Raw genomic sequence first — 27,796 nt, 5'->3', positions numbered from 1 at the left:
TCTCGGGTTTCACACCTGTGGGCTCGGGGGTTGGGCTGAGCTCCAGTGTCTGCGGTTCCGAGGTGTGTCATCTTTGTGGCTCCCTCCGGCCTGTCGCCTTTGCTCCTGGATGCTGGGTGGCACACTTGCTGTGCCCGGGGACTTGAGATGTTGGGTGAGGCTGGGGATGGAGGGAGGGAGGTGACAGCTGCTTGGTGGCAGCAGGTAGAGGTAAAGCAAGCTACGCCAGCCCCACCTGGAGAACAAAAGCCATGTGCCTGGTCTCCCGGCTTTGAAGCATTACAGCCAGACCAAGCACGCGTTACCTCTGGAGGTCTAGAGGCCGGCACGCTTGGTTCCTGTCTCAGGAGAAGTTGGCTTATACTGTGGTATTTCTTATCTTCTCAGCGCTGACCCTGGAAAGCATCCTCAGCCGGAATCCCGCCTTTAGGACAGCCACACATTCCGGAGGCTGGAGGCGGGCGGGGACGGCGGGCGTGCCCTCCCATCAGTGTCCTCAGCCCAAGGCCTCAGGTGGGGCCTCGTCGAGCGAATGGAGCACTTTACACAAGCGGCCCTCCCCACAGGGACATCACCTTGGGTCCTCTGAGCCGGGGGACACCCAGTGCAAGGTGCTGCCTGCCGTTCCTGCAACGGCAAGTTGAGGGATCCCTTTGTGGCTTTTGTCACAGAATTCTCCTTCATGCCTTTCCAAATTCCAAATGCACAGTTACTTTTATCTGAGTTGCAAAAGTTAGCTCTGTTTACTAAGGCTTGGGCCATGTTCAGACCCATCCGTGCGCTTTACTTAACACAAGAGCCACCCGCTGTTGCAGGACAGAGTTCCGTTTGCTTTGCTCCCCTGCCTCTGTGACTAAGACCTGGGGGGAAGTCTCCCGTGGAGCTGCTATCCTGCTGGGGAGAGGCTCAACTCTGGACTTAGGTCTCCAAGTAGCAGCCGCTTTAATCGATTAAGTGTAAATCAGAGGTGACTTCCGCTGGCTGGCACAGTGGTCGGGTGTAGCTGTCTCTGAGTGACCACACGCCTGCCTGGTGCAGAGGGGAACGTGCCCCAGAGCCACACCCCCGGCTGAGACGCTGCCCCGTGACAGTCAGCTGAGGGGGCGCAGCCTCCCACTGCCTTCACCGTCTCCCTTCGTTCTCACACCTCGGCCCTAGATGTGCAAAGCATCTGGGGTGACAGCGGTAACACATCTGGGACCAACCAAGGGTCGGCCTCACAGGCACACGAGACTTTGTCCGCAGGTCAAAGCATCCCGAAGTCACACGTCAGATTGCCAAACAGAACGACTGCACGTTTAACCTATTTGGAAGGCACCGTCACCACAACATCTACGACCCACAGAGAAGGCGGGCGGTCACGGCCTTTGACACGGGAGTGAGGACACGGACCCGACCACCCGCGCTCGGCTCGCAGGACTGTGCGAATTAAAGTGACGCCGGAGCCGCTCCGAGGCAGGTCGGTGACAGCCAAAGCTATTTGAGGACCTGTAACTATTTATATGAGCCCGTTTCAAACCCAAGCACGTGAGTAATGAGTTCACTCAGTACTGTTTATGGAGGTAAGCCAAGAAATCTCCCAGTGTCCGGGTCCCTCATAAAATTCCCAGAAGTCAAGTAAGTTATTTACTACCTTATTTCCCTGTTTTTAACGGATGTGTTTCCAAGGATGAATGCATACAAATACTGTTTTCACCTGTAACATCCTCAAAGGGCAGAGTTTCCCGAACTGGCTCAACATGAGAAAGACCAGGAGAGCTTTAAAATGCATTTATAAATCATTATATGCCTCACCTCTCACTTATCAAGTCAGAGTATGAAGCACCGAGCGATTCCTTTTTAAAAACTCTCCGTCTCTCCAGGTGATTCTGACGCAGTCAGTGAGCTTTGGGATGCATGTCTCAAACCTCGGTGTACACTGGAGTCTCCTGGGGTGTGTCACACTGAAGATTCTGATTCAAAAGGTTTGGGGCGGGGCTTGAGATTCTGCGCTTCCAGCAAGCTCCCAGGTGGGGCTGACGTCGCCACTCTCGAGACCACACCCTGAGCAGCAGGTTGTACGTACCTGTCCCCAGGTGTGCATCCGCAACACAGGCCACCTCTGCCGTTGCACTGGGCCCAGGTCTGAATTGCAGGGTGGGTGCACCCTTTACCGTTTCAGCTCTGCCCTTCTCCACGCTGCCTCCAAATCTCTACTGGTGCTTGGACTTGCCTTTGCAAAGGGGGGACTCAGCTCAGGGCTGGACCCTCCCTGTTGGTCTCCCCACTGACCCAGCAACCAGCAGGAAACAAAAGGGCATTAATCGTGATGGGTGCGTCCGGTACAGAAGGCCTAGGGACTTCTCTTTATTGTCAAGGACCAAGAAACAAACTCGGGGAATGCTGTGTACAAGTGCTGAGGGGCTACAAGGAGGGGTGGGCTGGAGGAGACACAGTAAATACACGACATTCCCCTGAGGAGCTCCAGCTCTCATTCTAACACTCGAACCAAGGAGAGACAGCCACCCTTTGTCACTAAGGCTGCAGGAGAACGGGAACGTCGCTCAGTTCATCGGTTCCTATAGGGCAGGCAGAGTGAGAAGCTGTTTAAAGCTGATGCGAGAGGCCACCTGTGGTCGGCTGGGAGTGCCCCTGCCGAGCAGGACGGATGCTGAAAGCGGTCCACGGCTGCCGGTGGTGGCTGGTCCCTAGGTCCTGGGCTTCTCTTGATTCTCAATGATGAGCTTGTCAGTCGAATACATTTGGCCAATGTGTACCTGGAGGCAAAGAGAAGACACAGACCAAGAAGCATGGGCTCCGTTAGCCGTGAAACTCAGAAGTGCGTCTCTACATTTAGGTGCAGATGTGCACCGTCCCGGGACGCCGTTCTGGAAACGGCACTGTGCGGCCGAGGACAGTCACCAGCTTCGCTTCTGCTAATTCCCGGCACTGCCCCGCCCCGCATCCCGAGCTGTGGGAACAGTGGGAGGTTCCCACTCATTCCTTCTCACCCCGGGTGGCCCCGACAGCGGGCTGTCCTGAGCCAGGTGAGGCCCAGCCAGACCTGTGCACAGCAGCTCCTCACCCAGCAGGACTTCTGGCCTTTAGGACTGTTTCTTCCACGGGGATGGACCTTCACCGCAAGGCACTAGTGGGCTCTGTCCGCGCTGGGGCAGAGGAGCGCAGCCGCACTCCTGCTCTCCTGCTCACCTGTCGCGCCGTCCGCCTCCTCCCTCTGGCCTCAGCGTCCTCACCTGGGGGACGAGGGCCACACGGCTGCTCCCAGCCGACCTCCGCGTCCTTTGCTGCCCCAACAGCCTTTGGACCCTCAGCACGGTTGGCACCTACGTGGTACGGGAGCCCTGGGGGCAGCTGGGGAACCTGCCAGGGACGTCGCTGCGGACACAGAGCCGAGGATGCCTGTGCCGCAGCGGTGGGAGGTGTAACGGGCTTCCTGTCACCTCCTGAGGGGCCGGCTCTCTGCCTCCTAACGTGCCTTACAGCCAGCCGGCAGCAGCCGTGAAGCCCGCTGTCCCCATCTTGCAGCCTGCCTGGACCACCTGGGAGGTCTGTGCCCAGGGCCTGTGTGAGGTCATGTGCTCATTCAGGTCTGCCTGGGAGCCCCTCAAAGGCAGGGCAGGTGACCCAGGCCCGCTGTGGCCCTGGGTCCTGCAGTCCTGCGACCACGGACAAGGGGACGAGAAAACGGAGCGGAAAGCAGAGGGCTCTGCGGCAGAGACGATGAACGGGCATTTGTTGAATGAAAGCCCCGGCAAGCCCTGGAGGAGGTGTGAAGGGCAGGGCAGCCCCGCCCCGACGGGGCCACAGATGAATGGCAGGCACCTCCCGTGCTGGGACTGTGCCAGGTGAGGCTGGAGACGCATCCCTGCCCTCAGGAAGCTCAGAGTCCAGGAGGGAGACAGACAAGGAGGGAGGCAACGGTAACCTGATGGCTGGAACATCAGCAGCCGCCTAGCACTAAGAGGTAAGTGGGATATGGGGCCACAGACGGAAGATGAGAGGCAGGAGGGAGGTGCCTGGGCTCTTGATGACCATGGAGCCATCACACCAGCCACCTTACTAGCTTACTGCCAACTCTTCTTTTACATGAGAGAAAAATAAACCGCCATATTTTTAAACCCACTGTTATTTGGGTTTCTTGTTATATACAACTAAACCAAACCCTAACTGATGTGAATGTATATTGTGAATTTTAAGTGTAGACTATATGACTATTGATAAAAAGGTCACTGCAGACGAGAAGGTGTGTGCTGTGCCCTAGGATAAGTGGAAACAATGTCCCTATCACCTGCGAAGGCACCATTAACAGACAGTCTGTGAATTTCTAAAGTTTAAAGAAAACCACACTGGGACTTATAAAGATCTTTTGTCCCACAATATTTGCTTTAGAGTATGTGGCTATTAATATTTTAGCATTTTTTTCTGTCTAGTCTTTTAATTTACTTATACATTTAAAATGTATGTGTGTATATATAAACAATATTTAAATTTGGAATCATAACTTGCCTTTCAACACTTAACTTTACATCCTTCTGTCATTAAATAGTCTTTGAAAGGAAGTCTTTAGTAACTGATAAAGTTGCACTGTAAAGACGCACGGTGATTTATGTCATCACCCTCATATGATGTGCACTCGCAGAGTTTCTGCTGAGTCCTGGGGTTACCATTCTCGTGTATAAACCTTTTATAGCACCTCTGATTTTCTCTTCTTATAAAAGGTTTCTAGAAGTGGAATTATCGGGTAAACAGGTATGAGTATTTTTACGGTTCTTGATGGATCTCGCAAAGCAACTTTGCAAAAGCGTGCATCTGCTCGACAACCGACGCTCCCTTTGCTGGACTCCTTGAAGGTTCGGCAGTGTGTTCACTGCGTCCCAGAACAAACACGCGTCCTCCCACCCAACTCACCGTGGACAGCATGAGCGCCCACGGCCACCCTCTCGACGGCTCTCCTGTGCGGCCGTCCGAACGGAGGCCCCACCAGCACGGTTGGCGCAGCGTTTGCTTTTCACGGCCGGCCGTCTAAAGGGTGGAACCTTTGGGGGGTAGGTGCACTCGTGAGAAACGCAGTTGTGTGAGGTGACCTGGTCCCAGTCAGCTGCACGACAAGCTCCAGAGAAAGCTGCACTGGGGCGATCCAAAGAGCTCAAGTTTTAGGAAACTTTTAAGTCAAAACAAACCTTCAAATGTAGTCCGCTTTGACTGAAGTATGAATTAGATTTTAAAAATTCCACTCAGCAGCAACACTTTTATGGCCTTTGAGGGAAAAAACTGAATGAAAACAGATCTTAATGGCGTTAAGAGAGCACAAAGATGAACCTGTTTCTATCTGTCCAGGCCCCCTGGTGTGCTATGCACCGTCCTCGGCGCCGGCCCCCTCCTGTGGGTCACGAGCTTCTCACGGATGCCGGAGGCCTTGGTCTCCCAATCGGACTGTCCCTCAGGCTCAGGTGGATCCACGACCACCGCGCAGAAGCCCACCCGCCCTCTGAGCCGACCGCTGAAGCTTCCCTGGGTCCCCCCCACTGCAGAAGGGGCCCTCCCTCTCTCCTGGGAACACTTATTGCAATGTCTGCGCCACCCAGGGGGCACTCACGTGGCCTTGTCCTACCACCACTTGTGAGCCCGTGTCAGCTCCTCGGCATGAAGAGTGCCTGAGGAGGAGGAAGCAGGCGCTCGGGCTCTGTTTGGCTTGGCTGCCTTCCCGGCAGAGCCCAGGACAGCGCCAGGCACGCAGGCCTGCTCCGTCAGGACCCGGGAATGAACAACGCCGGTGTCTGGTACCCCTGGTTATAAGGCTCTTCGTGTCCACTAGTGCTAAAATCTCGTCCGTAAGTGAGTATGACGAGCTTTGGTGGAAGAGCTACTAGGTGGAAATACAGAACTGATAAAGGCAAGTCAATAAAAATAGCGATAGGGCCATTTACTGTAACAAGACTGTCCACTCACCATTAAGCAAAATCACATGATTTAAATTCGGCTCAGCAGGGGGTTTACAGCTATAATCCAGGGCCACGAGGGATTAACCCAGAGCAATAACAGAAGGCGTAAGGGAAATATTCAGTTCACACAGGGAGCAAATATTAACGCTATCTCCACAAGGGCTGTCGAGATGAGGCAATAAGCGTTGCTGGTGTTACAGTTCTGTCACGCTTATTGGGCTGTGAAACGTGTCAGCTCACACGGGGGGGGGGGGGTGCAGCCTGCAGTGCTAGTGACGGAGCAAGTGGCTCCAGCTGCAGGGGAGGGGAAGTGGGCAGGAGGCGAGCAAGTGCCATCACAGCTGCAATTACAGCCCCTCCAGGACCGCGAGCTGACTGCCTCCCCACATCAGGCTGTTACCACGCACACATGGGTCATCAGAGCCAAACACACTTCTACTCTGTAAACTCTGGGAGATGGCATTAGACTTCATGAGACAAACAATGGCTCAACCGCAAGCAGATGGGATGACTGGATGGCCCTGAAACACGTCTGAGCCCCGGGACTCATCAGACACACAGCCTGCCGGGGAGGAAGGAGCAGGATCCGGGAAATGAAACGTGGTCCCGAGTTTCAGGTCCTCACCGCTTACCCCTCTGAGGCCAGGAGCGTCCCCCGCGCAACACACCTCAACCTGGCGTAGACTCGGAGCGGCGGGGCTCAGTGTGGGCGGTGGGGAGGCCGCCTGGGCGTCTGACGCTCACCGCCTATGTCACGGGGCTGTTGTGAGGATCGCACGACTGGTCTGGAAGAAAAGCTATCGACTGCCCCAGACACTTCCTAGGCCCAAATCTGTCAGACGCCTTCATGCTGTTGGGAGGATTAAGTAAGAACAGCATGCGGGGGGCTTCCCTGGTGGTCCAGTGGTTAAGAATCCGCCTGCCAATGCAGGGGACACAGGTTCGAGCCAGACTGCCCTCCTTACACCTTCCAGGCCCCCCTGGCTCCCCGGGGAGGAGGAAGCCCAGACGAGCTTCTCGCCACTGCGGCAGCCTCCTCCCACCACCTCGGGGAGATGGCCTCGGTGCACATGGCTTTTCTCTGGAGCACACGGACTGTCTCTTTAAACGTGCTCACCTTGAACTGCGAAGGGGAAAGTGCACGGAAATGAATCTTCCTGCCCCAACTTTTTGCCACGGCTGATTTTAAAAAGAGCGTGGGACGGTTCTGTTCTGTTAAGGCACCTGCAATCCAGCAGACGGGCCTTCTTCACTGCCGTTGCTTTAGAGAACTTGGACTCGGTCATTTTACTAGGAATAGGACAGCTTCATACTTCTGTGTGTGACACAGTAATAGCTAAACTCCTTCTAGCACTTGACAGTTTACACGGTTGTACGCACTCTTATCGGCTCACCTGATTCTTACAAGGTGTGTAGAGCAGGTGGGTGTCGTCCTCATGTCTCTTTTACAGTTAAAGACAGAGGGTCTAAGAGGTAAAGTCACCTTACCCTACATCACAGGGTTAATATGTAGTGCTCTGACTTGAAGCAAATCTCTAAATTCTAATCCTTTCAATCTCAGTTAATTCTATGAATCCATGGTGGCTTATAAACCCAGCATGAAAATAAATAATAATAATAAAAAAAATCAACCATAATCCCACCACCCTAAATCAACTTTATCTTTATTTCTGCGCACCAATTCTGTCCCGTCTACATCTGAAAAGCTGGAAGACGATCACGCACATGACCCTGATCACGCACATTAGGGACACAGCCTGTGTTCCTAATCTAGAACCCTCATGCCACACACGCGTCCCGTGTCCACGCAGCCTGCACAACTGTAAACGGCCAACAGTGTGCTTCCGTAGCTCTAGGTTCGGTCTCATTTCCAGTAGCTCAGCTGAAAACACGATCAATTCCAGGGTAGGGTTCGTCCACCCGCCCGCCCCTTTTCAAGATTTTGGAGAAAACTGTTTTTCCTGGAAGACATATTACTTTAATGAGTTCACGTGTTTTTTGCCTTTTTACTCCTTTCCACTTGTTCCTCCCCCCCTTCACTTATGCATCCAACTGGACTAAAAGCATGACCTCAGAAATGTCCTCCTCTCACAGATGGGCTGCGATGACGAGCCCACTGAGGAACCAGCACGCCGGCAGGAAAGAGCAGCTGGCGGACTCTCCTGAGATCAGCGTCCCTGCCGAGGAAGCGCCCCCTGCCCCGCGCCCCAGCCCGGCTCCGCCAGCAGGCTCACAGCCGGGCTCTGCAGGCGCTGCCCGAGCCCCGCGAGGCCCCGCGAGGCTCTCCCACAGGCGCAAAGGAGCGGACCTGGGATGCGGCCTCAGGGCCCTGGAGAACGCGGCGGTGGGCGTGGCCTCTGCAGGTCCCAGCCCTGGTCCCAGCCGTACGCACCCGGCGCCGCCTTTACTCTGGATGGGTCTACGCGTCTGTCTCGACACGAGGCGGCGGGGAGCTCCTGGAAACCGGGGGCTGTGTCCTCCTCGTGCCCCTGGCACCTAATAGCACCTAGCAGTGTGGAGTCAGCTTCCTCACCACCCTCCAGTGAGAGCCTGGGGGGCCGGTCCTCATCACGAGTCCCGGGGGATACCTTTTGCGACCCCGCCGAAGCGGCGGCGGGCAGAGCCGCGGTGAGGAGGAGACAGGGCCTTGCCCCGCCCAGCCCAGCCCACTCAGCTGCTAGAATCGCCCCTCTCTGGTCACGCGTGGTTTTCCTGCTCGCTCACACTGAATCCTCATGCCGCCTCGTGCCTAGGAGGGTGCCTCGGCCGATCCCTGCTGAGCAGGGAATGATGCCAAGAGAAGGCGGTGCCTGCCCGAGGCGCGGGCCCTGCAGAGGGGAAGCGGGAGGCCAGCACTCTGGGAGGCGGCGCTGACTAGCCAGGTTCCCGCCCCGCCCCCCAAACCAGCTGAGTCTGCATTCGCTCTACTGAGAACACGGAGGGAGGGGCGCGGGGCACCTGGAGACCCGAATACGCCACGCTCCCCTCCACTCCCGGCCCCGCCTCCCCGCCCCTGAGACAGTCATGAGTCTTGGAGGCGAGCGGGGCAGCTGGGGTGTCGCAGGGTGAGCTTGTGAGAACCTCCCCCGAAAAGGACCTGCAGGGGACCGTGCAGGGCCTGGAGGCCAGCCCTGGGGACTCTGGTAGGGGTGTGGCCGGACGAGGTCCACCTGGCCGACACTGGACCCTTGTCAGTGAGCTCTGTCAGTCAAGGAGGGGCTGGAGAACAAGGCTGATGCTCTCTGCTCCCGAGTTAGGACTGCATTCGGGGACCTGGGACATGAAGACAGGCAGCTGCTGCCACCACCATGGCACCGGTCCCTGGGAGGAGGGAACACTTCCCTTTTGTCACGTATGGAACTGCAGCCATGCAGGGTAGGCTAACGACCAGACCTGAAGCCCAGTGAGATGACAAAGGAAAATAACAACACTGAAGGGAATCTAGGAGCCAGACGGGCGAAATCTGACTCAAAGGGCCGCCCTATAACATAAAGCTGCTGGGAGAGGCGAAGGACCAGCAGTGCACTGATCGAGCACTTGGGCTCAGGAAGAAACAACTGGGAAGAATGGACTTGTTTATGAAATTTACACGTGTAGGGAGACAGGATGTCTTGATGGAAAAATCAGGTATCCTTTTTCAAATAACAGTAAAAAATGTATGCTTCTAATTATCAGCATCAGGCTACAGAAGACAATCATTAACGACAATGGAAAAGTAGGATAGAATTCCCAAACTAATAAAAGAGGGGAAAAAGGCATGAATAGGTACTTGATAATGGCAACACAAATAAAGAAGCGAAGAAGAGAAAACAAGTCATGATAAATAACAGAATGAGATGATAGGAACAAAATCAGCTCCATCAGCTGTTACATGAAATGTGAAAGGACTAGCTGGGATTGGTAACAAAACAACACAAACTCCTAAAACACAAGCAATAAAGACTGAAAATCGAGGGATGAATTAAGATACACTAGGCATATTCTGGGGAAAAAAATTACCAGCTTATATTAACAGTAGACAAGGTAGAAATGAGTCTAAAAAGCACTAAATTGAATAATGAGCAATATTTACAAGAAAGATGTAGCAGCAGTTTACAAGATGTTAAACTTGCATGCTCTAAATAAAGATAGTAGCTGAGCATATAAAGCCAAAACTATTAGAAATGAAAGGAGAAATTCATAAAAATAAGATTCGAGTGGGGAACTCTGATATTCTCCTTCCAAAACAGAGCAAAGCCAGTACATTCAAGCACTTGGCCAAAGAAAATCTTAAAAGAGTTTTCATTTCTCAGGTTAATTCACTTTTTATTAGATTTTTGATTTAGCTGCCAGAGAGGTGCCCATAACTTTCTCTTAAAGCATATCCTTAATATGTAGTCATTAAAAACAACATTGTACTTTGAGAAGATAAACAAAATCAATAAACCATTAGCCAGACTCATCAAGAAAAAAAGGGAAAAGACTCAAATCAACAGAATTAGAAATGAAAAAGGAGAAGTAACAAATGACACTGCAGAAATACAAAGGATCATGAGAGATTACTACAAGCAACTGTATGCCAATAGAATGGACAACCTGGAAGAAATGGATAAATTCTTAGAAAAGCACAACCTTCCGAGACTGAACCAGGAAGAAATAGAAAACATAAACACACCAATCGTAAGCACTGAAATTGAAAGTGTGATTCAATTATCTTCCAACAAACAAAAGCCCTGGACCAGATGGCTTCACAGGCAAATTCTAACAAACATTTACAGAAGAGCTAACACCTATCCTTCTCAGACTCTTCCAAAATATAGCAGAGGGAGGAACACTCTCAAACTCATTCTAAAAGGCCACCATCACCCTGTGATACCAAAACCAGATAAAGATGTCACAGAAAAAGAAAACTACAGGCCAATATCACTGATGAACACAGATGCAAAAATTCTCAACAAAATACTAGCAAACAGAATCCAACAGCACATTAAAAGGATCATATACCATGATCAAGTGGGGTTTGTCCCAGGAATGCAAGGATTCTTCAATATATGCAAATCAATCAACGTGATACACCATATTAACAAATTGAAGGGAAAAAAACATATGATCATCTCTATAGATGCAGAAAAAAAGCTTTCGACAAAATTCAACACCCATTTACGATAAAAATCCTCCAGAAAGTAGGCACAGAGGGAACTTACCTCAACATAATAAAGGCCATATATGACAAACCCACAGCCAACATCGTCCCAATGGTGAAAAACAAACCATTTCCACTAAGATCAGGAACAAGACAAGGTTGCCCATTATCACCACTATCATTCAACACAGTTTTGGAATTTTTAGCCACGGCAATCAGAGAAGAAAACGAAATAAAAGGAACCTAAATCAGAAAAGAAGTAAAACTGTCACTGATTGCAGATGACATGATACTATACATAGAGAATCCTAAAGATGCTACCAGAAAGCTACTAGAGCTAATCAATGAATCTGGTAAAGTAGCAGGATACAAAATTAATGCACAGAAATCTCTGGCATTCCTATGCAACACTGATGAAAAACCTGAAAGAGAAATTAAGGAAACACTCCCATTTACCACTGCAACAAAAAGAATAAAATACCTAGGAATAAACCTACCAAAGGGGCTTTCCTGGTGGCACAGTGGTTAAGAATCCACCTGCCAATGCAGGGGACACGGGTTTGAGCCCTGGTCCAGGAAGATCCCACATGCCGCGGAGCAACTAAGCCCGTGCGCCACAACTAGTGAGCCTGTGCTCTAGAGCCCACATGCCACAACTACTGAAGCCTGCGCACCTAGAGCCTGTGCTTGGCAACAAGAGACACCACTGTGATGAGAAGCCCGCATACCGCAACGAAGAGTAGCCCCTACTCACCGTAACTAGCGAAAGCCCGCGTGCAGCGAAGAAGAACCAATGCAGCCAGAAAAAAAAAAATTATATATATTAAAAAAAAAAAAACCTACCTAAGGAGACAAAAGACCTGTAGGCAGAAAACTATAAGACACTGATGAAAGAAATTAAAGACGATACAAACAGATGGAGAAATATACCATGTTCTTGGATTGGAAGAATCAACATTGTGAAAATGACTATACTACCCAAAGCAATCTACAGATGCAATGCAATCCCTATCAAACTACCAATGGCATTTTTCACAGAACTAGAACAAAAAGTTTCACAATTTGTATGGAAACACAAAAGACCTCGAACAGCCAAAGCAATCTTGAGAAAGAAAAAAGGAACTGCAGCAATCAGGCTCCCTGACTTCAGACTATATTACAAAGCTACAGTAATCAAGACAGTACTGCAATGGCACAAAAACAGAAATACAGATCAATGGAACAGGATAGAAAGCCCAGAGATAAACCCACGCACATATGGTCATCTTATCTTTGATAAAGGAGGCAAGAGTATACAATGGAGAGAAGATAGCCTCTTCAACAAGTGGTGCTGGGAAAACTGGACAGCTACATGTAAAAGAAAGAAATTAGAACACTCCCTAACACCATACACAAAAATAAACTCAAAATGGATTAAAGATCTAAATGTAAGACCAGACACTATAAAACTCTCAGAGGAAAACATAGGCAGAACACTCTATGACATAAGTCACAGCAAGATTCTTTTTGACCAACCTCCTAGAGAAAGGGAAATAAAAACAAAAATAAATAAATTGGACCTAATGAAACTTAAAAGCTTTTGAACAGCAAAGGAAACCATAAACAAGACGAAAAGACAACCCTCAGAATGGGAGAAAATATTTGCAAATGAAGCAACTGACAAAGGAGTAATCTTCAAAATATACAAGCAGCTCATGCAGCTCAATATCAAAAAAAACACAACCCAATCCAAAAATGGGCAGAAGACCTAAACAGACATTTCTCCAAAGAAGATCTACAGATCACCAACAAACACATGAAAGGATGCTCAACATCACTAATCATTAGAGAAATGCAAATCAAAACTACAATGAGGTATCACCTCACACCAGTCAGAATGGCCATCATCAAAAAATCTACAAACAATAAATGCTGGAGAGGGTGTGGAGAAAAGGGAACACTCTTGCACTGTTGGTAGGAATGTAAATTGATACAGCCACTATGGAGAACAGTATGGAGGTTCTTTAAAAAGGTAAAAATAGAACTACCATATGACCCAGCAATCCCACTACTGGGCATATACCCTGAGAAAACCATAATTCAAAAAGCAACATGTACCACAATGTTCACTGCAGCACTATTTACAATAGCCAGGACATGGAACAACCCAAGTGTTCATCGACAGATGTACTCAGCCATAAAAAGAAACGAAATCAAGTTATTTGTAGTGAGGTGGATGGACCTAGAATCTGTCATACAGAGTGAAGTAAGTCAGAAAGAGAAAAACAAATATCATATGTTAACACATATATATGGAATCTAAAAAACAAGGTTCTAATGAACCTAGGGGCAGGATAGGAATAAAGATGCAGATGTAGAGAATGGACTTGAGGACACGGGGAGGGGGAAGGGTAAGCTGGGATGAAGTGAGAGAGTGTCATGGACATATATACACTACCAAATTTAAAATAGATAGCTAGTGGGAAGCAGCTGCACAGCACGGGGAGATCAGCTCCATGCTTTGTGACCATCTAGAGTGGTGGGGTAGGAAGGGTGGGAGGGAGAGGCAAGAGGGAGGGGATAGGGGGATATATGTATACACATAGCTGATTCATTTTTTTATACAGCAGAAACTAACACAACATTATAAAGCAATGATACTCCAATAAAGTTGTTAAAAAAATAAAAAATCAATAAATGAAAAAAAGTCTTAATTGTGCAGTATAAGTTCACATCTCAGATGTATTTGTATTCTTAAAAAAATATATCTTTTTCAGAATTCTGCAATGTCAACTTCTCATAACCAATTTTATTAAACTCTAACCTAGTAGTCCAGGTTTTCCAGGTTTTAATTCAGTTTTATTTATTTTCTTTGGTATGTATTAAACTTAACATGTATTAAACATTCCCTGCAGTAATGTTCTAAGATGTTTTTGAGGGTAATTAAAATTTTTCCTTAGTATTAAAAATAGAAAATTGAAAATGTGTTATTGTGGTAAGAGGTACTATTAAAGCACAACAGAAGTGGTTTAATTGGCGTGTATATTTCCACTTTAAAAATGACTGTTATAAAAAAAATGACATTGTAGAAGAATATTTAATGACCTGGAAAATATAATTTGAGTGGAATTGAGAGGCAATCATCACATGCCTTGGCTTCGTAACTCTGTCCCGAACTTAAACCTTTTTCTTCATGCAGTCCTGGATCCCCAGCTGACAGATGAGGATTCATCAGCAGGTCGGAAATTCTGGCCTGGCTTAACCCCAGGCAAGTTTCTATGACTGTACCCAACTCTCGTGGCTTTGGGACACACCCCAGAGTGAGGAGAGAAGGCATTTCTGCATCGCATCCCTCAACACCCCGCCTCTCTGGGGTTAAGGGTGAGGATCACCTGCTTTACGTGCTGAGCGATGCCTCTTTCAGAAAGTCACGTTTACTGCGCAGGTACCAGGCTGAGCGGCTTCATTACTTAGTTTCTCACTTTTTTTTTTTTTTTTTTTTTTTTTTTTTTTGCGGTACGCGGGCGTCTCACCGTTGTGGCCTCTCCCGTTGCGGAGCACAGGCTCCGGACGCGCAGGCTCAGCGGCCACGGCTCACGGGCCCAGCCGCTCCGCGGCACGTGGGATCTTCCCGGACCGGGGCGCGAACCCATGCCCCCTGCATCGACAGGCGGACTCTCAACCACTGCGCCTCCAGGGAACCCCTCTCACTTAATTTTTACAAATATCCTATCTCTACATGATACATACATCTTATGGATGAGTAAAAGGAATCAGAGAAGTTTAGTGACCTGCCTACATTTTCACAACTAGTACATGAATTATGCAGCTGGATTAATCCAATCCAGGTCTTTTGACTCCAAAACCTATGACCTTTTCAAAATATCTCTCTCTATATATATTCATAACCATACTTTGCTACTTTATCAGAGCTAAGTAAGCCTATCAAGAGTCAAGGAACGGAAGGGAGGAGACGGCCAGCTCCTGGGCTGGAGATGAACCTAGAAAGGTCACTGGTGAGGGGAATCCGGGTGAGAGCAAAATCTATCATCTTTTTACTATAACACACCTCCTCTGAAAAAGTGTTTCTCTCCTTTCTGCTGAATATTTTAAGTAGAAGCCCCATGTTATTCAAACAGGAGAGCCCTCTGGTCACTTAGGCTGGGCTGCAAGAGGCTCAGACAGATGGAGAGAGTTTAACCTGGGGATCTGCTGCAGGAGCTCACCTCGGCCACAGCCGTTTCCAGAAAAGGGCGTTCAGGGTGTTAAATGATCAACGCTGAGCAGGGAAAACTACCGGCCATCCGCCCCGGGTCCCATGGAGAGCCTCACTTTGTGAAGTTCCATGGGGAGCAACAAGCCACCGGCCAGTGATTTTGAGGCTACTGAGATTTTGCCAGAAAAGGAAGCTGCCTGAGCAGGGGACTGGAGCTTCCTGTCCACACGCAGCCCACCTGCACCTGTGCCAAGGCCACTGCCATCCCAGCGTGGGTAGAGAGTCCGGGGAAGGAAACAGCTTTTTCCTTCCCCACAAGGGCGGGGAGGCAGCCCCTCCCCTCCCCGAGGGGTCAGCGGGCCCTGCTCCTGGGCCTCCTGCCCCAGGTTTCCTGGCGGGGCTGTGCACGTGTGGGGGACCCACAGGTACCTGTCCCCAGGCTGTGCTGGCTCCACAGCCCTGGAGGGCCGGCAGGTGGAGACAGAGGCCCTCTTCTCTCCCATTAAGACGACAGTCAGGTCAGGGCGGGATGGCCTTTTTGTTCTCTGGTATTCCACAGTTTTATTCCCCGAAGTAAGAGGTAACACTGGTGTGAGTGAGTGCACTGTGTGACAGGAGCCGCGAAGACACAGCTCTTCCCCAGAACAGAGAACAGACAGCCAAAGGCAAACAGCTCTCAGCTCCGCCGCCACCCAGGAAGGAGGCCCGAAACCCAGGCTCCGAGGAGGCTTCTGAATCCTGGCTGCCCTCCAGCTGGCATCCTGCGGGCAGCCTCAGAACGTGCGGATGCTTGGTCACACCTCAGAGACTGTGGTTTACGTGGTCCGGGGTGTGGCCTTCAGGTCCCACTTTGCACACAGCTGTGGTGAAAGACACAACACACACTTTCCACGTAAACCACCGTAGAGCACCCAGTCCAGTGGCATTAGTGACAGTCCCGCTGCAACGGCCATCAGCACCATCTGGTCCCAGGACCTGGTCATCACCCGGAAAGGAGACGTCGGACCACCAGCAAGCCACCCCCCCGTTCTCCCTCCGCCAGCCCCTGGCAAGCACGAACCTGCTCCACGTCTCTCTGGGTTTCCCTGTCTTGGATTATTGCCTAGAAATGGGACCATACAGCACGTGGCTTTGTGGCAGGCTTCTCTCACTTGGTACAATGTTTTCAAGGCTTAGCTAGGTTACAGCATGATCCGTACTTCACTGATTTTAAGGCTGAATTCCACTGCATGGATATATCATATTTTATCTATCCATTCTTCAGCTGTAGGACATTTGGGCTGTTTGTAGCTTCGGTTATTGTGAATAGTGCTGCTATGAACATTTGTGTACAAGTTTTTGGACTGGAATTGCTGGGGGATGAGGTAATTTTATGTTTAACTTATTTAGAAACTGCCAAACTGTTTCCACACATGTCAGAATTTTTTTAAACCTCCCCAGGTGAGTCTAACACCCAGCCAAGCGTTAAGTACCCAGTTGGTTAAGATCCAACTATCAATTTTTATACAAGATAAGTGACAAAATAAAGAGGCAACCAGCAAAATTCAGACATAAGTACTTAGTCCTTCAGCAAATGGATTACAAGGAAAAACAAGAGTGAGGTGGGAAAAAAAGATATGGGCCAAACCACAGATTAAAAGAAATTTAAGAGACATATCATCCAGAATCTTATTTGGACCCCAAGCCAAACACACAGACAGACAAAGTTAAAAAAAATTACATTTGTGAGATAATTAGAAAATTTAAACACTGTATATTTGATGATACTGAGAAATTACTGTTAATTTGTTCATTATAAAAATGGTAATTGTAGTTATGTTTTAAAAAAGAATCTATCGGGCTTCCCTGGTGGCGCAGTGGTTGAGAGTCCGCCTGCCGATGCGGGGGACGCAGGTTCGTGCCCCGGCCCGGGAGGATCCCACGTGCCGCGGAGCGGCTGGGCCCGTGAGCCGTGGCCACTGAGCCTGCGCGTCCGGAGCCTGTGCTCCGCGACGGGAGAGGCCGCAGCAGTGAGAGGCCCGCGAACCGAAAAAAAAAAAAGAATCTATCTTTTCAAAGAGGTACTAAAAATAGTTTCATAAAAATATAAATTTTCTCAGATAATGTGGGCGGGCACGGGTGGGCATATAGATAGAATGCCATTGGCCGTGAGTATGTAATCACAAAAGGAGGATGAGGCTCATTATGCTATTCTCTCGACTTTTCTATTTGTTCATATTGTTCCATAATAAGAAGTTAAGCAATAAATTGGTATAGGTATCATGAAAATCAGTATGGAGGTTCCAAGAAATTAAAAACAGAACTATCATATGATCTAGCATTCCCATTTCTGGGTATATATACCCAAAGGAAATGAAACCAGTATCTTGAAGAGATGTCTGCACCCCCATGTTCAATGCAGCATTACTCTTGATAGCCAAGATACAGAAACAACTTATGTGTCTGTCAACAGACGAATGGATAGAGAAAACGTTATGTATATATACATGCACGCATGTACACGCAAACAGAGACACACATACACAGGAATATTATTCACCCATAAAAAGAAGAAAATCCCTCCACTTGTGAAAACGTGAATGAACCTGTAGGACATCGGGCTAAGTGAAATGAGACAGACACAAAAGACAAATATTGCACGATCTCATGTATATGTAGAAATAGAAAGAAGTCAAACTCACAGTAATGAAGAGTACTAGAATGAATGGTGTTTACCAGATGGGGGATGGGAGGTGGATATTTCTCAAAGGGTACAAACTCTGAATATCAGATAAGAAAGTTCTGGAGAGCCAGGGGTCCCCATCTAATGGTGACTACAGTTCATATCCAGGTACTGTATGTATACGTGAAATTTGCTAAGAAAGAAAATCTCAAGTATTCTCATCACACATACAAAAGGTGACCGTAAGGGGACAGAGGTTTGCATCAGCTCAACTGTGATAATCATTCCACAGTGTATATGTGTATCAAAACATCACGTCATACTCTTAAATATACACAATTTTTATTGCAAATCATACCTCAATAAGGCTAGAAGGGAAAAAAGTTAAAAAAGAAAAAAAGTTTGCAGCCATTGCAAACTAACATTGACGGAAGATGTAAGCTAACGTTTACTTGTTTAAGAAACCTCCTCTCTGCTCACTCCTCTCCTCTGCTGCCTAACCGCCTCCCTGGGACTCTGACCAGGTGCACATTCCCGCCAGATGTGCTCTCGTGGTCATGGAATTAGCTCCCAAGGCGGGGCTCACGCGGGATGCAGAGAGCCTTGTCTCCTTCAAAGACAAGGGTTTTCTTTGAAGTTTTCCTGCTGAATCCACTCAACAAGTCTTCCCGGCTCTAGAATGTGAAACAAACCCACTATGGTTCTTTATGGTGGTAAAATATACACAGCTTAAGATTTGCCATTTTAGCCATTTTAAAGCGCACAGCTCTGCGGCATTAAGTACATTCACGTTTTTGTGCAGCCATCACCACCGTCCGCCTCAACGTTCTCATCCTCCCAGACTGGAACTCTGTCTCCATTAACACTAACTCCCCCCTCCCCCAGTCCCTAGTAACCACCACTCTACTTTCTGTCTCTACGCATCTGACACTCTAGGGACCTGTTCATATAAGTGGAGTCACACTGTATTTGCCCCTTTGTGACTTGCTTACTTTACTGAGCATAATGTCTTCAAGGGTCGTCCATGCTGTGACCTGCATCAGAATTTCCTTCGTTTTCACGGGTGAATGATATTCCATTGCGTGTATAAACTGCATTTTGTTTATCCAGTCCTCTGTCAGTGGACACTTGAGTTGCTTCTACCATTTGGCTATTGTGAAAAATGCAATGGACACTGTATACAAATATCTGTTTGAGTCCCTGCTTTCAATTCTTTGGGGCATATACCCAGAAGTGGATCAAACAGCAATTCTATTCAATACTTTTAAAACCAAGTCAATATTCTAAATAACCTGTCCAGTTTCCTGCTGCCTTTCAGAATGGTTGGGCTGGGAGTGGAAAAGTGGGCAGGCGGGAGAACCTACAGTTCCGATCCTGGGATCCTTTGTCTTCAGACAGACTGGTCGATGACCTTGCCCTGCCATCCATCAGCTCTGAAAGCTTGGGTTTACCACCTAAACGTGAATCCTGTTTCCTCACCTACAGCATGCGATAATGCCAATCTTACATCACTTAGTGTTGACGATGTGTTAGTACAGTGCTTGGCACACAGCATTCCACGAACGGCTTCTCTTAACTAGAGCACTTCCGCCTCCATAGCCCCGGGTGGTGGCTAGGGAAGCGCACCTGCACCAAGGCGAGGCCCACAGCTTCTAATCACAGCCTCTTCTCATGGCGCGCTGAGCTGCCCTAGGAGTTGACACCGAAGGAAGACCGTTAGACTTTCTTCGTTTCTTACGGAGCAGAGCTGTGCATAGAAAGAACTCTGCGCTCTTCCTGGTGCCTCCTCTTCTTCTTAACAGCCTTACGGAGACACAGTTTACATTCTGTAAAACCTACCCATTTAAAGTGCACAATTCAATGGTTTCATACTTGTGTGGCCATCATCACAATCAACTTTCATCACCCCCAAAGGAAGCTCTGTACCTATGAACTGTTACCCACCCCGAGCCGCCCATCCTTCCCAGCCTATGGCAGCTCTCATCTAATTTCTGTCTCTGTGGCTTTGCCTACTCTGGTCATTTCATACAAATGGAACCATACAAAATACATCCTTTTGTGTCTGGCTTCTTTTCCTTAATATAATGTTTTCAAGGGTCATCTACATTGGAGCAGGTATCAGTACTTCATCCCTTATTAGGGCTGAATAATCTTCCATCATATGGATGGACCATGTTTGGTTTATCCATTCATCACTTAATGGCCACTGGGTTGTTTCCACTTTTTGGCTAGCGTGAACAGGGCTGCTGAGAACATTCTTGTACACCTTTTTGTGCGGACATATGTCTTCGTTTCTCTTGGGTCTGTACCTAGGGGTGGAATTCTTGGATTGTACAGCTTCTTCTTTTTAAGTCCAGTATAGAACTGCTGCTTCCAGAATCTGTCAGGAGGGTACCAGACCAGCAGAAACCAAACTCCTGGGGTTGGCTCCACTCAGAGAGAGCCTTAAAAAGCTGTTGAAGTTTGTAATCTCACTGCGTTGATACCTAGCATCTTCTTTGAGTCCCTTCTTATAAGAACTCCAGTGTCCTTTTTTTTTTGCGTTACGTGGGCCTCTCACTGTTGTGGCCTCTCCCATTGAGGAGCACAGGCTCCGGAGGCGCAGGCTCAGCGGCCATGGCTCACGGGCCCAGCCGCTCCGCGGCATGTGGGATCTTCCCGGACCGGGGCACGAACCCGCGTCCCCTGCATCGGCAGGCGGACTCTCAACCATTGCGCCACCAGGGAAGCCCCCAGTGTCCTTTAAATATTGACTTTGCTACCTGGCTAGCGATATTCCTCTGTATGTCCACCTGTATTTAAAATCACTTTCCCTGGATGATGGACATTTTAATATTCTATACTTAATGTCCTATTACTCTAATTAAAACGACTTACTTTTTTGTTGACCCACTCTCCCAAAAGACAGAATTCCTGCTTTTTTCTAGATAGCTCCAGTCACAAAGCAGAGGCAGAGTTGATAGGCTCTTCCTTGCAAGTTGCCTGGGAACCACCAATGAAATTGTCTTCATCAGAGCACAGTTTGAGGGGGACATGGCGCATGCCTCCTGCAGTTCTGCAAATCCCCGTTTCTGGTCTGCTTCTCCTTCCAGCATCAACCTACACAAGAGGCTCTGAGTTCACATGAGCTGCAGAAAAAGTCACGCCTTCTGTCCAGTATCTGACCTCTCCCAACCGTGCTACAGATAGTTGGTGCACTGCAAACTCACTTCTGCCTCTGGTCAAAATGCACTGGGCATTGTGGGTCCCGCAGCGCCCAAAGATAAGGACGACTGTGCTGTCTTCCAGGAGCTGGAAGAGGATTCCAGAAAAGACGAACGGTAGAGAAGGGGCTCTGAGAGGCTATTATCAAATTAAGTTTCATGATGACGAAAGAAAAAATTTCTGCCAAAGTTTTATATATGGATAAACGATACTAAGTAGTTTTCCTTAGTTAAAGAATTTTGAATAAGTAGCCAATAAGGACACTGAGTGTTCTTATGGGTGATTTCCAGAGTATGTCACAGAAAATCTTATATATTATGACTTCTGAGCATTACATAAGGAACCCTAATATATCCCCTGCTCAAAACCCAAGAAACCACAAAGATGCAACAGAAAACAAACCTGGTGACAGAAATGACTATGGACTTAAGACTGGGGGTAAGAAAGAGAAAAAAGTAAAAGAAAGTGAAGGGTGAGGGTTAATAGAAAGGAAAAGTTCTTTCGGATTTTAATTTTTTTTTTTTTTTTTTTTTTTTCGGTACGCGGGCCTCTCACTGTTGTGGCCCCTCCTTTTGCGGAGCACAGGCTCCGGATGCGCAGGCTCAGCGGCCATGGCTCACGGGCCCAGCCGCTCCGCGGCATGTGGGATCTTCCCGGACCGGGGCACGAACCCGTGTCCCCTGCATTGGCAGGCGGATTCTCAACCACTGCGCCACCAGGGAAGCCCCGGATTTTAAATAGAAGCAAGTGCTAGAGATCTTTAAGAAAAGTTAAAAGGTAAAAATGAGCTTACTCCTTTAGACAGAGAAGTTTTGCTCTCCACAAACATGTTAATACTTTAAAGCCTTAAAAATAAATAGTCTTCCTTAAAATCAGAGGACTTCTAAGTGGTTGCTGTAGATAAATTTAATCCCCACAGAAGCGTAATAGTAACGTTCGTTAAACATCTACTAAGTTCCAGGCACTTATGCTGGGCACTTTATACCCAGAACTGAATGTCACCCTTGTTAACACTCCTAGGAAACAGGTATTAAAGTCTCTGTTGTAGGGGCGAGAAGACAGAGGTCTGGAGAGGGCGGGAAGCCTGTTCTAAACGACAGGAGCTGGTGAGTTGAGAGCTGTGACCCGTCCAGGCTCCTAGCCCAAGGTCCATGGAGAAACAGTCAAAGTTCAAACCATCTCATCAGTGCGACTCTATCAACAGGGCTAGTGGATCACAACTAGAACTCTGATCAACAATACACTTCAGAGTTAGGCAAGGGAATATCAAGCTCAAATCACAACACAGGCCACACTGTATTTACAGAAACTGCAGCTGGGGTTAAGGGGATGAGGAGTATTATGTAAAAGGAGGAGATGTTTGGTTTTATCATAAAACAGTACCTCTTTACTGGTTTTTGACACTTTTGACGTAACTGTGTTTAACATTATGCAAGATTTTTTTAAAAAATTAAGTTTAACTAAACTTTGACAAAATTTTAAAAATTTGTGGAAGAAGGGGAATTTATAAGCACATGATGAGTACATCCAAACTCACAGGGCTTTAGCCTTGAAGGAGACCCACACGCAGGTTTAGTCAAACCAAGCACTTGACTTAGAGCAGAAGCGTTCCAGGCTGTTGCAGGTATTTATGGGTTTGTGGCTGAGGCCCTTTTCTGGAGCTTGGATTTAGGCTTAGGAATGGCACCTGGTGCTTCAACTGGCTTTGCACCTGTAAGCATGTGAGGCCTGGCATTTCCTTACTGGTTATTTCCTAGGTTCTTAGTCAATAAGAGCCTGTTAAAAAAATCTAACAAGTGTACTTAAAAATAGTTAAAATGGTAAACTTTATTATGTGTATCTTACCAGAGTTTTATTTTGAATGTTCAGTTTTTAATATATTTTTATTTTAAAAATTATTTTATTTTAAAAAAATTTTATTTATTTATTTAATATTTATTTTTGGCTATGTTGGGTCTTCATTTCTGTGCGAAGGCTTTCTCCAGTTGCGGCGAGCGGGGCCCACTCTTCATCGCGGTGCGCAGGCCTCTCACTGCCGCGGCCTCTCCCGTTGCGGAGCACAGGCTCCAGACGTGCAGGCTCAGCAGTTGTGGCTCACGGGCCTAGCCGCTCCGCGGCATATGGAATCTTCCCGGACCGGGGCACGAACCTGTGTCCCCTGCATTGGCAGAAGGATTCTTAACCACTGCGCCACCAGGGAAGCCCTCAGTTTTTTAATCTAGTGTTTTCATGACTGAAAAATCTATACTTCTTTTTTGTTTAATTAATTAATTAATTTTTGGCTGCGTTGGGTCTTCGTTGCTGCGCGTGGGCTTTCTCTAGTTGCAGAGAGCGGGGGCTACTCTTCGTTGCGGTGCGCGGGCTTCTCATTGCGGTGGCTTCTCTTGTTGCAGAGCACGGGCTCTAGAGTGCCGACTCACTAGTTGTGGCACATGGGCTCAGTAGTTGTGGCTCATGGGCTCTAGAGTGCAGGCTCAGTTGTTGTGGCACGCGGGCCTAGCTGTTCCGCGGCATGTGGGATCTTCCTGGACCAGGGCTCAAACCCGTGTCCCCTGCATTGACAGGTGGACTCTTAATCACTGTGCCACCAGGGAAGCCCCCAAATCTATACTTTATAAAAAGTAACTGAACATTTGTCACATTTGTGGAACTGAAAAGAAGATGGCACTGTCTAGGGCACAGGCCATTCATGGGAAGGGTGGAGATGGGGATATGGGTGGTGCTGTGACCCCGGGTTCACACAGCTCCATATTTTCTATGAAAAGAATGATTCTCGCTTCCGTTCTACCTACCACCCCACTCTCCCTTCTGCAGGTTATGTTAAAGTGAAAGACAACCTGCTTTGAAGTTTTCCCCTCTAACTTTGAAACATGATTTTTTTCATCCATGACCTAACCTTTCTTTAAAGAGATAATGTCAGTAGACAGCATGTTTTGGGGGCTTACAGCCTTGCCCAGATGTGAAGAGCCCAGCATGCTTTAGCGACTCTGCCTCTTAACTTCAGCTTTTGGAACACCTCTGTGTAAAAAGAGCACTGTCACCTGCAGCCGTACCCCCTGAGCTTGCCCGCATCACGCTGTGGTGTCCCAAGGTCCGCTGGCACTCCTGTGTCCTTGCCCTACCCCGAATCACCAAGTGGCCGCACTCTGGATATTCTCCGCCCAGCCCTTTGTGAAACCTCAAGAGCTGAGATGCCATATGCGTTGTCTCAGAGCAGGTGCGACCTCAGTCATGCCACTGCAGACCCCGAACGGCTCGTGGATGATGCTGAGGACTCACCTGCGAAGGGCAAGTGACATCTGCTGGTGCTTCAAGACCCAGGGCTGCTCTGAAGATCGTCAGTCTGGTGCTTGGGTTGGTGCACCTCGGTCATTCAGGATACGACAGCTGTTTTGAACCGATGTCAGAAAGTTACCCAGTAATTTTCAGCGATGTCTTATGCAGGTGATGAACGGTCTCCTCTGGGGTAAGGTTTCTCCACCGGGAATCAAGTGAGCTCTTGCTGACTCACAGGCAGGTTTCACTGGTGATACTAATAATCCCTATTTCTCTGATGTGATATGTTGGGGGCTGTGACAGACAGCGAGAGGCACACAACCATGACAACAGGACCCTGTTATTCTGAGGACGACTGAGCACTGAGTCCTCGGCCCAGAGATGTAGGCTGGCCTCTGGCCTCCTGGATATGCACAGAGACCCGGCTAAAAGCCAAGTGAAGAAGCTGGCTTTATCATCTGTCTGCCCTGTTCTCTCTGTCCCAACAGGATCTTAAAGGTGCGGCTCTTCTCTTTTGCAGTCCTCAGACACACAAGGCATTCTGGAGGCAGATGTCACCCCTCGGGAAACTGGAGTGCAAGAGGATGATAGGAAGAGGCTCAGGAGAACGAAAAACAGCAAGATTTAACAGCGTAATAAGACGTTCCACCAGCAGATGGCAACAGAGGACTTTGTGAGCTATTCTGGCAGCCGGTTCTGAAACGCGGGAAGGGAGCTTTTAGCGGCTATTGTATAAGTGATTTATGTGTTTGCATTCTGCTCAATGTTATACATGCATTATTGAATAAAACATTCACAGTGTATTTTCCACCAGCAGCTGAGCTCCAGTTCCCAAAACTCTGAGTCCTAATTCCCAAGGCTCCAAAGAGCCCTTGACATCATATTTCTTTCCTCCCAGAAAAGCCGTTTCATACCCCAGAAAAAGAAATGCTTCGAGGCGGGGTGAGAGAGGTCTGGGGTGACCGCCCCACCGGGACGGCCGACTTCTGTCAGCTTTCCTGGGGGCAACCCGTCCAGGGCCCCCCGTGTGCTCCCACCGGGTGCCTGGCCTGCATCTCCATCCCTCGCTGCCTGCTGCGCGGGGCGCGGGGGGGCAGCCTCGGCTCAGGCCGGGAGGAGCGGCTTATCCGTAAGGAATATGTCAAGAACATAAGAAAGAAGAAATCCTCCCACGGAGTATTAAGTGATGGGGTTTTCCTCCCGCTTTCCCAGAGACCCCGCACCCCCGAGGGCTGCCGGGCCGTTTGGGGCCGAGCGGCTGCCCTCCCTGCTCTCGAGGTTTCTCGGCCCAGGCTGCCCGATGCCTCCCGAGGCCTCCGGGGCCCAGGCGCCGTGGGGGGCGTGGCCGGACGGGCCGCGAGGCGCGGAGCTGCCGGCACGGCCGAGGGGTGGCCGGGCCTGGCGGGGCGGCCCGGGCCGCAAGCGGCCCTCGTGGAGGGCGTGCGGCGGGGCGGAGGGCGGAGCCGAGACGGGCCGAGCCCGGCGGGCAGCCCCACCTGCCGCGTCAGGCGCGGGGTTGGGCCGTCCTGCGGCCTTGCTCGCCGCCCGGCATGCCAGCCGCCGTGCCAGGCAAGCCCCTCCCGCGGCTCCTCAGGCTGCCTCCCCTCCGCCTCTGTCCCGGAACAAAGGAGAGGACACCCTCCTAGGGTAAGCGGAGACGGCGTTCTCCTCTCTTTGCAGGAGAGGAAGACGAGGCTCACAGGGACCAAGAAACGCGCTCGGTTCCCCACGGCTCAGGTGTGCTGCACCAGGGCGAAGAGCCAGGCTGCGCGCGGCCCCCGAGCTGCGACGGTGAGGGCTTGGGTGAGGCAAAGCCGCGTGACCCTCGTCGCTGCGGGGGGAGACGCACGCGGGACGTGGCTGCCACGGAGCAGAAGAGAGTAACGCTTCACCCCTCATTCCTCGCGCACGCGGATGTGAAAGGGCATCAACGTCAGGAAGGCCCGCAGTGTGTCTGTAACAGACGCGTGCGAGCGCCATCTGCACCCCGGCCCTCGCCACCGGTGCTGTGGTCCTCCTGACTCTGCCCACCCCGCATCGCTGGCCCGGACTCCCCCCAGGCCCGAGCAGCACCGTTGGCTCCGTGACCTCCACGCTCCTTCGTTCCTTCCCGGCCCTGCTGCCTCCCCCGCACCCTCCACCGAGCTCGCGGCCTGGACACGACGCCTCCACCAGCAGCACTCCACGTACGATTAAGCTTTTCATCACGGCAGCCCCTCGGCACACACACGCCGCGCTGTCCCCGACTGCTTACGTTCTCGAATACGCTCTCGGCGCGTGCGGTGCTCATCACCCACGTTCACACCCGCTTCCCGGTGAGACAGCAAGCTGCTGGGGCTCCGAGCGTGCCTCGCCACCCGCCTGCCGCCAGCCCGTAAGCCCGAAGCATCCTTCCCTGCAAGGCCCCACTGCACAGTGTGTGGGAAGGACCCGAACAGCGTAGAGTTCATTTACAAAGTACCTTTATAATGTACTTCCAACTATAAAATAAAGTGTGAGTTTTGGATTTTTTTCAGAGGTTAAGTTTCATTTTTTTAATCATCTAGAACAGCTCCTTTAACAAAATTTTATTTTTTGACATGATGCTTGCTTGGTACAACAAAACTGTACTTTAAACTTGAAATTTTGTATTAATACACTTTTTAGGCTGGCAGGATGACACCACAGTTCAGATAAGCGATCAGGTGAGTAATATTTAGCCCATTTAGCTTTCTGTTGGGTGTACAGTCCTGAGTGCTCAGCAACAACTCAGTGAAACTTCATTAATATGCGTGATATTTTTAGGGTTTCAAAAATATACGAGAAACAGCTACTCATGGGGTGATATTAAGCAATATTATAAGCATATATAAAACGAGGATAACAAAATGAGGACCTAAAGGAAACCGTGCTCACAAAGAAGCACTCGACCGTAAGCTTTCCTACGAGAGGTCCTGCAGCCCAAGACTCTTACAAAGAGCATCTTACGGCCACCAGCTTCTTAGTTCTCAGAGGTTCTGAGGACACAGGTAGCGGGGATGGTGTGTGGCTCATGATTTCAGACACGGAAATGGAGGTGAGGGAACATCGATGCTTAACTGAGGTCACCCAGCGCGTCACAACAGCTCTCCTAGATAGATGTTGGGTTTCAAAGTCACAGCTCAAACCACTGGTGGATCCTTATGGCTTTTCCGGACGTTCTCCAAGTGTTCTTGGTTGGGGCAGGGAGGAAAGAACCAGAAACTGCACAGTAACCCTCAGCTGCCCGATTTACCTAATCTCTTTGGCTATTGAATATTCTAGGATTAGAAGAAGATGCACTAAAGTCGGTGGGAAAAGTAATCTAAAAATCTTGGCATGTCTTAGGGGAAACAAAATAGCCCCGAAGTCTTCCATTGCTGTGATCAGGATATCAA

General features: G+C 49.3%; 1 protein-coding gene across 1 annotated transcript in view; it reads right to left on the bottom strand.

Annotated features, from left to right (window-relative positions):
- Positions 1–2,309: 2,309 nt before the first annotated feature.
- The window catches only part of LYRM4 (LYR motif containing 4), a 113,622-nt gene continuing 88,135 nt past the window's right edge, over positions 2,310–27,796 (bottom strand). The window contains exon 3 of the mRNA XM_059078033.2: positions 2,310–2,756. Within this exon, the coding sequence (XP_058934016.1) occupies positions 2,688–2,756 (69 nt within the window). The 3' untranslated portion in view covers positions 2,310–2,687. The remainder of the gene's footprint in view (positions 2,757–27,796) is intronic.

The sequence above is a fragment of the Kogia breviceps genome, chromosome 10 (genome assembly GCF_026419965.1).
Source record: "Kogia breviceps isolate mKogBre1 chromosome 10, mKogBre1 haplotype 1, whole genome shotgun sequence".
Lineage (NCBI taxonomy): Eukaryota > Metazoa > Chordata > Mammalia > Artiodactyla > Physeteridae > Kogia > Kogia breviceps.
Note: the sequence above shows the minus strand (reverse complement) of the source record. Positions and strands in the feature narration are given on the sequence as shown.